General features: G+C 41.3%; 2 protein-coding genes across 19 annotated transcripts in view; one reads left to right on the top strand and one right to left on the bottom strand.

Moving 5' to 3' along the window:
- Positions 1 to 7,140, top strand: part of ADK (adenosine kinase) — a 268,987-nt gene extending 261,847 nt beyond the window's left edge. For both annotated transcript variants that reach the window (XM_048945591.1, XM_048945592.1), the window contains exon 11: positions 6,020 to 7,140. In XM_048945591.1, coding sequence (XP_048801548.1) covers positions 6,020 to 6,144 — 125 coding nt within the window. In that variant the 3' untranslated portion in view covers positions 6,145 to 7,140. The remainder of the gene's footprint in view (positions 1 to 6,019) is intronic.
- LOC125693507 (calcium/calmodulin-dependent protein kinase type II subunit gamma) overlaps positions 1 to 15,060 on the bottom strand; it is a 761,290-nt gene that overhangs the window by 573,039 nt on the left and 173,191 nt on the right. The gene's annotated exons all lie outside the window — the stretch shown is intronic.

Below are 15,060 nucleotides of genomic sequence, written 5' to 3'. Positions count from 1 at the left end.
CTCTGCTGTAATTAGGCTGGCAACGCGGCTGTGCAGAAGCATAGAGCCATCTCATTTTAAATGAAAAGGAAAGATGCTTTACTTTGTGCACTTGTTTGTACTTGTTGAATTTAATAGCACGAATGTGCATATGTGGAATACATCTTCCGCTATGTCAGGAGACAACTTAGGCGTATGAAGATTGAAAGAAGTATCATGTTCTTGAAGATGCTTATGTTTGTCTTCTATACCAGAAGTCTAAAGGTTGAGACCACAGTGCCAAAATACATGAAAGCAGGAGCCAAATCTCACCCTTAATCAAAAACGTTTCCGTTTAAAATAGCCAGCATTTGGTTCGATAGCAATGGGCAGTGCCTTTGGCTTACCACAGTTCTTGGCTGTAATATGCACCATCTGCCACAAAATTAAAAAAGGAGAAACCTCAGCATGTTGACGTACAGTCGTTCAGTGACTACATTGCGGAATCGTCTGATGCCAACATCTTTTACAAAATCTAGGCTGGCTGGTTGGCTCTTGGCACCAGCATTGCTAACCACCTAATTACAGCTGACCAGACTCATGGTGCTCCACAACATTCATCCACTCCAAAAGCAGTAAAAGACATCCGAAAAAGGAAAAGAAAAAAAAAAAAACACCAACCCGCAGTCATATCAGCTACAAGACTTTAAATTACCAAGGTAATGTTTCTTGAAAACTGCATCTTCCCACGCTGATGGCCTGGAAAGCTGCTAGGATCACTAAAAAATAGAAGAACATTCAAGCAACTGTGATAAATGCTGTACACAAACAAGAGTGTAAAAAGGTGCTTACAGCTGTCCTCTGCAGTGGGATAACACCATCTTAAAAAGGTCATTCACAGATTAAGCAGTAGAAACTTTAAATACAGGAAAGAGGAGATAGCTCTGTTGCTTGTGATCTGGGACTGGGACTTTTCTGCATATGAATGGCTGGGCTAACACGGAGTACATAGGGTCCTTCATGGTTCACCTGAAGGGAGGGGATTGTTTGGGAACATCCTGTAGCAAGCATTCTTTGATGGCCTCTAAGTCAGGGTCAGATTGTGATTGTTTATAATTAATACATTTGAGCATTGCATTTTTCCTGCTTTTTTTCATTTGTATTTAAAAAATTATGTTATTATTTCCTTGAGCATTTTATAAAGTTTGGAATTGTGAAAGAGACTGCAGAAAGACTAATAGTGGGGAATCTGTATGTCAGAGGCTATAAACGGATTTCCAGCCAGCATTAGTAATTAACAGTCATTAAAATTAATTGTCAAGTGTACAATTTGAAATGAAACATTTGGCTTCAATATGATCTGTTTTTAAGTGTTGTTAAACCATTTCTGAAGCAGACCAGAACTGTTTTTAAAAAAACAGCTATTGGACTCCTACATTTCCATCCAACTGCACTAGCGCTAGGCGTTCATTCAGAGTCACCACTGATAATCAGGAAACAAAACTTGCAGAGAAATCGCATTTCAGTGAAATCGCTCCTGAAGTGACTACTTTGCTGGCCGCAAGGAAGTGAACTTATTTCTTCATTAATGATTTTAAAGTGCTACTCCTCTCTAAAAAGTTACAAAGCAAGGACAACACCTTTTGTGTCAGTGGGTGCACTGTTTCACTGTGTCTTTTCAGAGTTGTATTGACATGGCCAAAGAAATTTGAGCTGGTTTCAGCAAGGGCCTTGTTTTGGGTGTGGATTCTGAGGCTCAAGCACCACTTTTGGCACTTGGCTTGCAGAGCTGTTAATTTGATGGTGAGCACAAAAAGGAAGGAAACAACTCGACTTTTCTGTTCTCCATTCTGTTTGCAGACCTAACATTGTAAACACCGTCCTCGAGCATATGTAGCAAAAGGTGCTGCAGATAATAAAGATTAACTCTCAATTATTTCAGTTACTCTTTTCAGAGGAAAGTGATTTTGGAGATCCTTTCCCTACTGAAAAGAAAATAAATAATTATGGGCCAAAAATATCTATTGGTGTCTTGCAATCACGTGTATCATCTGGGAATGTGAATACATTTTATTTTAAGGTTTTGTAGCACTGTAAGGTTTACTGTAAGGTCAAGTTGACTTGACTTTCTAAGAAGTAATGCATTTCATGGGATGGATTGGACACAGTTCCTCAGAAGTTCTTATTGGGCATAGGTACAAAGTGGTTACTTGGCTGTCTGTGTCTGTGGAAGCCAAAAGGCGTCTCGGCCTGCTCCAAGAGCTTACCACTATGGCTAATTGCAGTGTGGTGGTCTGCAAGGTGTCCTGCAGCTGCTATGTCTCTTACTCCATGAATACTTTGGATGTCTGGGCAGGAGGCAGATAAGTGGGAAACCCTTGAGTTTGGTTCTTGTCTTTGTGTTGTGGTGTGAAGAGTGCAGTATATAATGCACGTAATACTGTGAACAGGTTCAGCAGTGTGGAAATGCTGGTGCAGAACAGCTGCAATTGGAAGATGTAGACAGTATCTCCTGAAGTTGCTTTGGTAAAGTATTTGAAGTGAGGCCTTCCGTAGCCAAAGTATATTACTACTTTTTGCACTCCATTCCGGTGATAGCTGGGAACTAGTTCTGGCCATGACATAAATTAAAATAGTTGCTGAGCCACTATGATGTATGATGATGTAGTTCTGTGAGACCCATGATACAGAATCAGTGCTGCCTTTTCTGCCTGTAGGAGAGTTCAGTAAGTCTGTAGCCATGTTCACTTATCTTCTTGTGTTTCCAGTCACATCTCCTTGAAGAGATTACAGCCATCAACCACCTATTATCTTCCCTCTGCCGCTCTGCTCGCTGGTAGAGCTGTTTGAGTGTTTCAGTTCAAATCAGCCAGGTTAGCAGAGACCTGTTAACCAGTTCAAACTGATCTGGCTCATTTGGACAGAATGCCAGGATACACTTAGCAGCACAGAAGGGTGGTGAAAAACAGATGGGGCACTACTGGAACTAGGAGACCTGAATCCATGCCTTGAGACTGTGACTCAGGGGGTTTGCATAAGAGTACCTTATACTCTGGAGAAGAACTATAAATTACATTCTGACCATGTTGCTTTTGACTAAAAAGAGCATTCTTCTGCTGAAACAGCCAACCTGATAGGGCTCTTTGTTTCTCTGCTCAAACAACAGTGCTTTTGGGTGCTCCCTCGCGGTCTGCTTTGCCAACTGCCTAGTCTTAGTATGTGATGTTGAACTGTTTTTGTGGTATGTGTGTTTGTATTGTCATTCGATGCAATATCGTGTCAGTTACTGCTTTTTCTATTTCATCTATGAAGTAGGTACCTTTTAAGAGAAACTCAACAGACAAGAGAATGGTTTGAGGGCAAACTCCCCACAGCAGTTTCTACATACCTCATATATGACAGCTGCACTTAATGTCATTTTTCTGCCACTCTGAAATCACAGAGATCACTCATTTCTATCCCCAATTAGAACAGAATTTTTTTCCACCTGATTCTTTCTCATAGGTCAGAATAAATAAGAAGTAGCTTCACTGAAGACAAAAAATTTATACTAGCTTGAAGCTACTGTGAACCTGGGAGGTGGTGACAGTCTCAGTCTACTTGATATTGAAAAGTAATTCATGTTTTATGGTCCTTTGCTCCTTGGTATTTCCTCATCTTCATGTATGTTTGATACCTTGATTATAAGCACAGAGGACAGCTGTGTGTAAACCGCTCTCTGAACTCATGCTCTGCACAAAGCCTAGCAGAGTGTTTGCCTTTGGAGGCCTGCCCAGTGCATCTTCTGTACTTACTGAGTCAGAAACGGACTGTCTTAACAGCCTTATTTTACATACGGTTACAACTTGCTCTGAAGTTTTAACCACCCAGAAGCACACTGGCAAGCTACTGCCTCCCAGGCAGTTTAAATGTGATGATTGACATTCTCTGCGCATCCAAGAAAGTTTCCTCTATGAATGCATGTTAATTTAATGGAGAGCAGACCATTTCCATCTCGTTATTCAGAAACGTCCTGATTTCTGCCAGGCATGCTGTTTGAATTTCTCGACTGTTACCCAACTATTACAGCTGGACCATCCTGCCACAGTTGTGTTGTCTGTCATCCCCTGACTGCCGCCAGTGATAGCACTCACAGCACAATTTCTTCCTATTTCAGATTCTCATCTTTGTATACTGAAATAATGCTGTCTTCTCCACTTGTGTTTACGGACTTAACAGTTGTTGGCAAAGCAGTCATATTTCTCCAGTTAATGTCGGTCAATATCTGTGAAATTCCATCTTATATGTAGTTCAAGTTTCTCTGGAAAAATATCAATGTCAGAAAAGTACATTTTTTTTCCTAGTTGTCACCTAAAACACCTATTTTCTATGCTTTCTTCCATTCCAATAAAAAGTATTTGATTTATAGGTTTATCAGTTTTAGGCAAAGCTCCAGCCTCTTCTCTCTTTCAGTGCAGTTCAGAGAAAACTGTGTTATCAGCTTGGCTTCTTTTTTACCATCAGCCGTGGAAGAACTTGGTAATCCATAAAAATGACCTGTTGCTCAGCAGGTTTAGCCCTGATCAATCTGTAACATTATTTTTCATGATTTGCATGATTTTTTATCTTCAAGAAACCAACGTTATTGTATTGGATAGTTTATTTTTATCATATTCTAAAAATATGCCCTAATGTTCCACTCTGAAGGAAATATTTAGAAAAGGAGCATGGCTTAAAGGGGAGCATCACAGTTTAATGTAGAGTCTTTATTCCAGCAGCAACCAAGGTGATCAGAGGATGTGTACTTGACACTATGGAAATAAAGCTGGTAAAACATAGCTTTGAATCAAAACCCGTCATGTAAAAAATTGGTCCTTATGAGCTACATAGTTTCAAGGCTAGATTTGGACTGTGCAAGCCCAAGACCTGCCAGAGCATGACACAGGAACTTGAAACGGTGGATGAAAGCTTTAAAAGGAACACGTTTCAGCTCAGATTTTCCTACTCAAATCTCACTTTCCTTCAGTGATTGGATGGAGAAGGGGGAGACATCTGAAAGATATTAAAAAACAGGATAAAAGTGAATAAAATATTACCTCTAGAATGACAGAGTGGAGCTTTAAATAATAAGAAACTCAGTTTACTTCTCACATCTTGAAAACCTATATTTTAAAAATATACTTCACCTCTGCCATAAGTTCAGTCATGCTTTTGATCACAAAAGTTGCGGCCAAGACAAAATGTTTCAGAGATAACAGACTCAATCCATAAAGCTTCTGGTGCCACTTGTACTTAACTTTTCCAAGTACCTCTGAATAATCTCCTTTTTAATACTCTATTTGCTTATATTCAGTTGAAGATGTACTCTGGCATTCAAAACAGCAGTGATTTCTGGTTTTCTAAACCATGGATGCTAGGGGTTTTGTTGAGTAAAGCAGTTAACTAAGGGCTGTGATTGTGAGAGGTGCTTGGCTCTCTGTGGATCGCTGTTGGTTTGGGTATCTCAACATGGCAAGAGTTGTCCGCTCCTTTGGAAGCCTTGGGTTAAATTTCCTGTGACCAAGGGCAACAGATGATATCTAATATTCTTTGACAGGTAACATTTTCTCTGTCTTCACTATGAACCCCTTTAACTGTTAATAGAGATAACGTTTGTTATGTGCTTTTCCCTTCTTTTGAGAAAAGCCTGCACCAGTGACAATGATGTAGGGCTGGAGCTGAAGCCGGCAGGAACAGAAGGAGCTCTCTTCAGCAGGGAAAACTGCTGCTGTGTTTTTGAAATGATATTTGAGGAATCAGGATTCTCTCTGGAAAAGAGCAAGAACTCTAGTAAATCCTCTTCAGGTGTCTAAAAAGATCAGTCTTGATGATCATTGATTTACTTGAAGCTACCAACTGGAGACTTCAGGTAGAAATGACAGCAGCAGCACCCTAACTCCTCAGCTCACTTAAGCACAGCGCTATGTGTACCCAGGTACATACAGTCAGGCCAGTATCTGAGTGCCCTGCTCCACGACAAGCTGGTACACTTCAAAAACCTAACCATTCTCTCCTTTTTTTCTGTGTCCCTCTTCACTTGTAGGCTTCCTCTCGCAGCTTGTGTATGACCGGCCGGTGACCGAGTGCATCCGAGCTGGGCACTATGCAGCCAGCGTCATTATCAAGCGTTCAGGTTGCACCTTCCCAGAGAAGCCTGACTTCCACTGATACCGGTGAACTGGAGGGATCAAGAGTAACTCTCATATTGCCGTGGGATCGCTGCCTAAATTTTTCCTCCTTCCTTGTCCTCACCTTTCCAATTACCTGCATCAACGCTTCTGTACTTCTGTTCGTTTCATTTTAAATGAAATATATATTTCTATGATGTTTTCCTTTCCGTGCCACTACCATGTCTCACTAGTCTTAACTTTTGGAAACTGTGCTAAGTGAAGCTTATTCTTGTATCTGCCTGGAAAAATTTTTCTATTGACACAGTTTAAAAGGAAGTCCTGTGTAAATGACACTGCTGACTAACACCAGTAAAATAATGAATTATCTAGTTTTATCTGTGTCCGAATCCTACTCAACTTACTTGAAGTGAACAGACCTGACTGTATTTGTGACATAACCATATAAACCAGGAATAGTTCTTTCTGTATAGTGGGGTCACAGTAGCGTTAAGAGCAGTGTGAGTGTCCCAAGAATTTCCTTCAGTGTCTGAGTGTACAAGATCTGGCCATCACATCCAGCCCAGCCACCATGGAAGCAAATAGCTATTTGTCAGAACTTAAGGGCATGATCGTGCTGATGTCAGTGAGTGTGGGTCTGATGCTCTGTGGTCGCTGTACCGTGACCTCACGCTGGGCTGCCAGGTGAGCATGCAGATAGGTACTTTCAGGGATTTCAGGGCAGAGGCACGAGCTGATGATGAGCATAACGTATGGCTAGATCCTATCTCCTCAGTGCGAGCTTTATAGAGGCTGTATTTAATTAAGGTACACGTAGTGAAAATGAGGTACAGAAATATTTATGCAGGATATATTGACAGGACATGCCAAATGGAATCTCTGAAACGCACATTTTTAAACTTTTAATTTACTTTGCGTAATTATCAATATGGTGGATTTTGTTTGTATTTACAGTATTCAAAGAGGTGATCTGACACTGCGTTCATTACTTTGCTATGTAATTTGATACTGATAAATAAAAAATTGTCATACAGTAGTTCCCAGCTTTGTACTGTTGTATATATGTCATTCCTCAACTGTCTTACTGAAATGAGAGCAGGAAACAGTAGCCTGACCTACAGTGTGTGTTAGATCTCTGCTTTTCAGCCATGGCTTTCTGCATCCATGTGGATGTTCAAGAGTGAGCTCTGCACTAAGGAGAGAAAGAAATAACATCAATGTGGTGTTCGTACCACAGGGAAGATGAAAAATTGATGGCTAGGATTTGTTGTAGAATGATAAGTCACTGCAGTCAGGTTTCACATTTTACTACAGAGCACTGAACAAGCAACACAAAGGAACTGTTTGTTACAGTGTTGGTGTACCACAAAGAGCACGGGGAGACTGTGGTCTTGATTCCCTTTTTCCTTTGTCCCAGTCTCTGGTTTTATACATGGGACAATAGGCTCTGTCTTCCCAGGGTCACCTGGTGGGTTTCCTGCAAGTGCATCAAGCAGCTTCAAACCAGCCACCTCTGAAAGTCCTTACAGGGCCATGGAACTCCACATTGCAAATGCAGATCACTGCGTCTGAAGAATGGGCTGTTCTTCAAGGGCTTGGGGCACAGCTTCCAGCTGAAAAGGGTTGCATGTACAGGTGTTATCCATCTGTGGAACTACTCAGGAACAGCTTTGTGCAAATAAAACTTAGCTGTTTTCTCTTCTCAGTGCTGCTCTCAAACAACTTTGACTTTGACTTTGACTTTTCTCACAATTCTAGCATAGGAGAGAGGGAGAGGAATTAATATACTGTTGTGAAGATAGAACAGCAAAACTGAGAAGGGACTACAGTATGTGTTGTCTTCAGGCTTTATGAGTTTGTTGGAACAATTGTGCTTTTATTATCTTATTGCTAATTTTTAGTTCTTTAAATTGTTATATCCAATGCAATGTATTTTAGTGAAGAAAAGGTGATGGGCTGAGGAAGGATGTTTTGCAGTCTGCTGTTAACGCATGGTCACATATAGCACACCATGCTTACTGCATGAGTTTGGCTGCCAGTAAGGAAAGAACGATAATCCACTGGTTAAATCTGCTGTTCCCTTTGCTCTGTATTGGTGACACATTCCACTCGTTTTGTAACAACTTTATGCGTGTCCTGGTCAGATACTTATGATTTGTTTCAAATAGAATTTCAGTATGTAGGTGTTCTTTGCCATAACAAAGGAATTAAAAAACAACATATGTAATGTAGAGAAAGGGAGGATATGTAAAGGAAGGGAATTGTCAAATAGGATGTGGGTTGTTGTTTTTTTTTTTTCCTTTATCTAGGCCATTTCTTCTTTTCAAGTCAGGATGCAAGAGAGCCAAGTTAGAGGTTCTGTTGTGAGCTTTTCCACTGATATGCTTGGTAAGCCTGGGCTCCTAACATTTGGCTCCAAGTGTCAGCTGTAGAGCATAATTTGAAGCCAGTGGGAGCAGCTGAGGAATAAACTACCACCCATTTTGCAGAAGGGCATCAGAATCTGACCTGCTCTATTTAGCCATTCATTATTTCTCCAATATCTGTCAATGGGTATTCTTGGATGATACATGGATATTTAGAAATGTATTGCCAAATCATGCTAAATAACTTCTACTTGTGCTGTCAAGTTGCCTGGTGATTTCATTGAGAATTCTTTTCAGGATTTGTACTTCTCTCCTGCTTCTCACTGAGGCAGGCTTTTTTTTGGTGTGTGTGTATATATAATGGATAATCGTGTCATCTTTAATCATCTCTTTCACATAGTTTTTCTTTTGTCCTCTACTGACTTCTTCCACACAGAGGCATGTTAGAAAACTGGGTTTCCTGAAAAACATCGTTGAAAGAAATGTCTGCAAATGAAACACCCCCCTGTCTCAAATCTCAGATGGGAGAACTGAAGCCTGTCACTGGGCTTGAGCCATCATTCAAAACCCGAGTTTTGAGTGAGCTGGGATACTTTCAGATGGGAAACTGATTTCCCACCAGCACTGACCAAAGCATATTGCCACACTCAGATACAACCCTTCCATTTTGCTGGAAAAAAAGGCTGCATCTCCTATGCTTCCCATCATGTATTTCAGGCTTGCTTTCGTACCATGTGAAGTGAACAGCAATGCTGCTGAGGTCAATGGGCAAGTTGTTAATGCTAAAAAGCATTAATAACAACAAAACAATGTGCTAAAGAACAGGAAAGAAAAGCTGAGAATCAGGAAATAAAGGTAACATTTCCATTTCTACAAGTGACTCACTTGTTCTTTTGGGCAGGTCACTTTCCTCTCTGAATCTCTCTCTGCAAAGAAGATGGTAAGCTCAGAAAGATGGCAAACTCAGGATGAAGATGGTAAGAATTCAAATATGGCAGTGTGAGCCACATCTCAGCCTGTACTCACTGCTGATCTTTTAGTTCTCTCCTTTGTAAACCAATGTCTATTTGTTTACCCTTAGAATAGTGCTGGCTGCTAATGCTTGTTTGAGGGTTAAGACAGGGAAGGAAAAGGAGAAAAAGGAAAGGACAAAAGCTTTGCTGTCAAATGTGCCACATGAAAATGACAATAGAAATGCACACTGTTTTAAGATGACAAGTCTGGGAACAATCTTTAATTTAAAGGTTCTTATCCACAGTTTTCATAAAGAAATGTTAATTAAAAGTGCAATGACATGTTTGGGATTTAAAGGAAATCATTCTGCGAAGGATTTATAGCAATCACAGCTCCAGAGCATTAGGATTACAGATCCTTCTGCTGTTCCTTTTCAGTGATCATGTGATTGTCCTGTTGTTAAATATAGCTCCCATTTAGTGAATCGAGACAGGCATGGGAAAGGTAGGGATAGTTTCCCTCTAACCAGCAGGATTTCAGAGGTGTTGGAGATTATACAATTCATTAGTTTTAGCATAAGATCAAAGGAAGAGGGGAAGTCTTAATTTGGGCGCCAACTGCTACTGTCTGAAAGTCTTGCAGCTTAAATGAGAAGTGAACATTTGCAGTACTAACTGCTTGTCTTAGAGCATGAGCCTATTGTTTTATATCTCACTAACTCATTGTTCTTTTCCTGCAGATAATTCTCACACTTAAGACCTTCTGAGATAGTTATGTCCATTGTGAATAGTTCAGCAACCAACTGGCTCAGAGGTTATTGCCTAAGCATCTTTCCCTCGCTCTAATCCCCTGCAAGGTTTTTTCTGAGCAGTGTTGTTAATCTAAAATGACTGCTAACTGACTCCTGTGTCAAACATTATTCATTATGCACTTTAAATGCTTCCTGCAGAGGCCAAAATAAATTTTGCTTTTTAAAAGCAGACCACAAGGAGTGCCTACATAGGATATTTCCTAAAAGATTAGACTAAAAATGGCAGTTAAGATGTTGGGGGGAATGAACGGCGTTCAGAACAAAGCTTCACAGTTTAACCAGGGATAAACTTCAGTTACCAAAACCTACTTTCATATAGATTTATCTATAACCTATCTATAACCGAAGGAAGAGCTCACCCTTGCAGGGTGGGAGAAATACCTTTATAGAGGGATGTTATAAGGTACTTTATTGGAAAATGAGGGCCAAATAAACAAAAATGTAAAAAGTAGTAATTCTCCTGTGTCTTGGTTGTGGGTGTTTTTTTTCAGGTGTCACTGGTGTTGGCACAAAGGGAGAGCTTTTTTTGTGTCAGTGGCACTGACAGGCCTTGCATGCATAATGACAGCATAGGAATAGACAGACAGATAGATTTGAATAGCAATAAGGTGGGTTTTCTTCCAGTGTGAAAAGAGCATGGGATTCGTGTGTACTGAGATGAAGTATAGCCTTGCTGCACAGTGCAAATATTTAATGCTCTTCTAACTATCCCCAGGTTATTGGAGTGTAACAGTTAATAGCCATCAGCTGCCAAACCCAGTGAGCAGTTTGGGTGCCTAAAAAGAAAATGAAAAGTTAAAAAATGAAGCCAAGTCAGACTAGAAACCCACAAATCATAAATGTGCTGTAGCTTAGCAGGCAGATCATCTCCAAAGTTCAGAGCAGCGTCAACCTGAGCTGCTGCTTCTCAAATGAGAGAAGGATTGAGTACATCTGTCTTCCAGTCTGAGCTTTGCCATGTACTCACAGGCCAGCTCTGGCTGGACCTTCTGCTTTCCAGCCCTGTTACTTCTAGTAATATTTTTAAGGAGATGGAGTATGGCCTGAAAAGAAGAAAAGCAAAGCATTATCACTATTCTGTATCAAATATCTCAAGGCAGTGATGCAGCATAAATTCATAGAAAAACTGAGGGGCTCCTGAACTGAGTTTGAGAGAAATCCTGTGCTTGGAAGTTCTCTGTATCTGTAGTGCTGTAGATACGGAGATGTTAACGCTGGCATAAGATATTACACTTAAAGCATTAAGTATTACTGTGGAATTACAAGAGCGTATAAGAGTATTTCAAAGAACGGATTCAGCTTGAAAATCACCCCTCTTTCTCTGTGTATTTTTCTTAGCAATGCTAGAAGTAGTAATTAACTGTACTTAAAAATTGTTCTGTTTTGAACGGACCTGCTTTTTTGAGAATAGGCCTTGGGAATAGGCTATTTCCCTCTGCCCCTATGAATTTGCTGGCAGTTTCCATCACGTAATTGGCAGCACAGCAGCCCCTGTTCTCAGGCTTCCTCCGGAGGACAGATCAGAGAACGGAGCAGATCAGCTCCTCCCAAAGTAGCTGGAGGACACCTCTGGGCCCCGGGGAGCAGACAGGAAGGGGCCACGGGCAACCTAAAGCAGGAGCTCTTCTCGCCATTTCCCCTTGGTTCATGTGTCATTTTCATGGAAATGAAATAAATGAAATTACTGATCCCACTTGGAGATGCCTTTTCAGGATTATGACCTACTGGTGGAACTCTTAATGGCATTCAGATAACCTGCAGAATTTCATAGAATCATGGAGTCACAGAATATCCCGACTTGAAAGGGACCCATGAGGATTGTCAAATCCAGCTCCTGGCTCTGCACAGCACTACCCAACATTCAAACCCTATGTCTGAGAGTTTTGACCTCAAGCAGAATTTGTGCTGTGACCATTGCCCTGAGGAGCCTCTTCAGTTTCTGAGGTTCTTCCGTAACTCTCTCACATGGATAGACCTATTTTAGTCTGACCTGTCCTAAAGCATAGCCAGCTGCTCTGGCTGTCCTGCAGGGTAAGGACAAAGCAGTTTTCTATTCATGTCCCAAGGTCAGTAAAAAACAAACACATTTTGTATCTGATAGCAAAAAGCATTCATCAGTGCAACTTTTTCATTCTGTTAATGGCCACAGATTTCAGAAGATGAACACCCTGGATTTCAGGAAGGTTGTGCTCCAGATACGACTTGGGTGTATAATGAATACGTACATGGCACATTTCGTTGCCTACAATTAGCAGTAAACAGCCTCTTGAGGCTTGATGTTTGTTATGCAACACAGTGTTTCAGGACAAAGCAAGTTCACTCTCAAGAAACGAGATTTTTTAGCACACAACCTGGCAAATTTAGGCTGGGAAATGAAGAAACTTATTTGGGATGACTTGTCATAGTACTTTTACTATGGAAATCTATGCCAGTTCAGAAGTTATCACTTTTACCCCCCAGCAGCAGCAGTTTTAATTGGGCCACAGAAGGAGTCTTGCAGAGGTGGAAGGTATTTGGGTTTCCCTGAGGCTCAGAGTTCTTCCCTGAGAAGAAGCCTCACATCTTGTTGGCTCCAAGTAAAAAGATAAATTGTAGTGTGCTTGAGTATAAAGTTGTACAATATCAGCTGCAGATTTGCTTTTTGGGTTGGTGTGCTAAAGTACAGTTTCCTGCTGAACATCCTTTGTGTGATATATTTGCCTACCTCTGCCTTGTGTTTGCTTCTCCCTCTTGATCCTTCCCGTAAAGTCGTAAGTCGTGTTTCATTTATCCTACCCGTGTACCTTTTTCCTAATGACCTCATTTTTCTATAACAGAGGAAGATGGGGCAGTAATGGGGAGGACATTTGTCCTGTATTCCTATTCATACCTTCTCCCAAGAACTCTCTCACTCTACACTGACTTGATGATGGAATTAAAGAAGTATTTCTTCATAAAAAGGCAAGTGAGGTTTTTAATGATGCATTGTTACCTATGACTCTTTCCATGTTTCATGCTGTAGTGAGATATCGACTCTGTGCTAAACCAGCAGGCAGCCCTACCAGAGGACTAGCCTCTTTTTCTTTAATTGGCTTTGATCCTTGTTCTTTAATTTTCCTTGGACAAATCCAGCCCATGTACTACTGCTAGTCCATTCTGATGCTGATACTGAGTGGGATCAGAGCGCAGGGCATGTAACATTACAGCCCCCGTGTTACACCAGATAGAGTTTAGTAGTTTACAGAGTAGCAAGGATCATAAGGTTTACTTACTCTCCAAACACTACTGGCAAAAGGAAAACAGACACAAATGTGTGTTGCACAGATACCTTGCCTCACAGTTCTGCTCATTTAACTCAGCTTAATGATTCCTTTTGGCTTCCTCTTCCCTTCCAAACCATAGTTGTGAATATTCATCTTTCAAGTAAAGCGCCATGGAAGTGGGCCTTCATACAGGACTCTTGCCGGCTGCCACTCCTGCTGACAAAAAAGATTGCAAGAAGAATTTGAATAAAGGACAAACGTCACATATGCTGTGTGCTATGGAGGACAAATGCTGAATACAAAATATGTTTAATTGCTGAGTTAATTATCTCACTAAAGTCTAAATGTTGTTTTTCAGCACTCTTCCCCTCCCCCCCCCCAGTTGTTTACTTTTATCAGTTAGAAAATAAAAAATCAATGTCATGAAAAACATAATTATATTCCTACTAATCTGGAGTGTTTTCTCATTTGAGTACTGCAGTCTGATGCATTTTATCACTTTCCATCAGATTATAGCAGTGGAAATTGCCAGCTAAAAGCTATGGCTCTAAAGCAAAAAAGGGGAAGAAGAAAACCCACCCCAGAGCCATGTGCCTTGCCAATCAAATCTTGCTCCTAATGACAAAGCTTCTGTGATTTCCTTTCTGACAATGCATGAATAGCTGGTGAATAATTGGTTCAACAGGAGCTTCATTAAAGTCCAAGAGAGAAAACAGGATCTTTCATGTGAATAATTTGGAATGATTGGTAAAGACGAGGCATTATTATAGGATTGCCTTCTGCTCCACAGTCAGAAATCCACAGCCTCTTCCTTACAGAAGAGTGAAAACACTTTGTGTTCCAGCTACTCCCAAGTTGTGGATGATCTTGCTACTTAGCAAGATGACTTTTTGGTTGATATTGTTTTTGCATTAAAGGCACCCATTCTTCACACAAATGAAAGAAATTGAGCTTTGTCTGGGGAGTTCAGCTGAGAACACATCCTCGTGCTCCCAGTTTGAACAGATCTAGTGTAAGCTCCACCACTCCTCCACCACTTCAGTGTAAAAGATTGATGGCAGCAACCCACGGGAATGCAGGCCCTGTGGAAATGTGCACTAGTCTACCCCCACTGCAGTGCTTCAGTCTGTGCCACCCGACCCGGAACAGCACATATGAAGGAGGTCTGTGCACCAACCTGTCCTCAGCTGCTCAGCCATTGTGGCCTTCCTGGTGGACAGAAATAATAGCTGAGGCTCAGCCTGGCCTTTGGTCGGAGTGGTGAACAGTACACAGGAGAGTGACCTGTGGCCATTTACGGGAGCAGATGAGGTCATGTCAAAGAGCAGGTGTGAGGCTCTCCTCCTGGTACCACCGGTCCTGGTGGCCAGGTAGCATGGGACAACAGGATCCTGCCAGAGACCACGCAGCTATGTGTCACCCACCGGCAAGTTCAGACAAGACAAATGGAGCAGAGCTGAGCTCTGGGTTTCAGGAACTGACCAAACCCTGGCAACTCAGGGCAGTTGTTGAATTTCGCATCTGAACTCCCTCCTCAGTGACTGGAACCCTGGTCCACTGAGCCCAGTGTTTCTGACCAGAGC

Source organism: Lagopus muta, chromosome 5, assembly GCF_023343835.1.
Source record: "Lagopus muta isolate bLagMut1 chromosome 5, bLagMut1 primary, whole genome shotgun sequence".
NCBI lineage: Eukaryota > Metazoa > Chordata > Aves > Galliformes > Phasianidae > Lagopus > Lagopus muta.
This window is presented reverse-complemented; position numbering and strand designations above follow the sequence as displayed.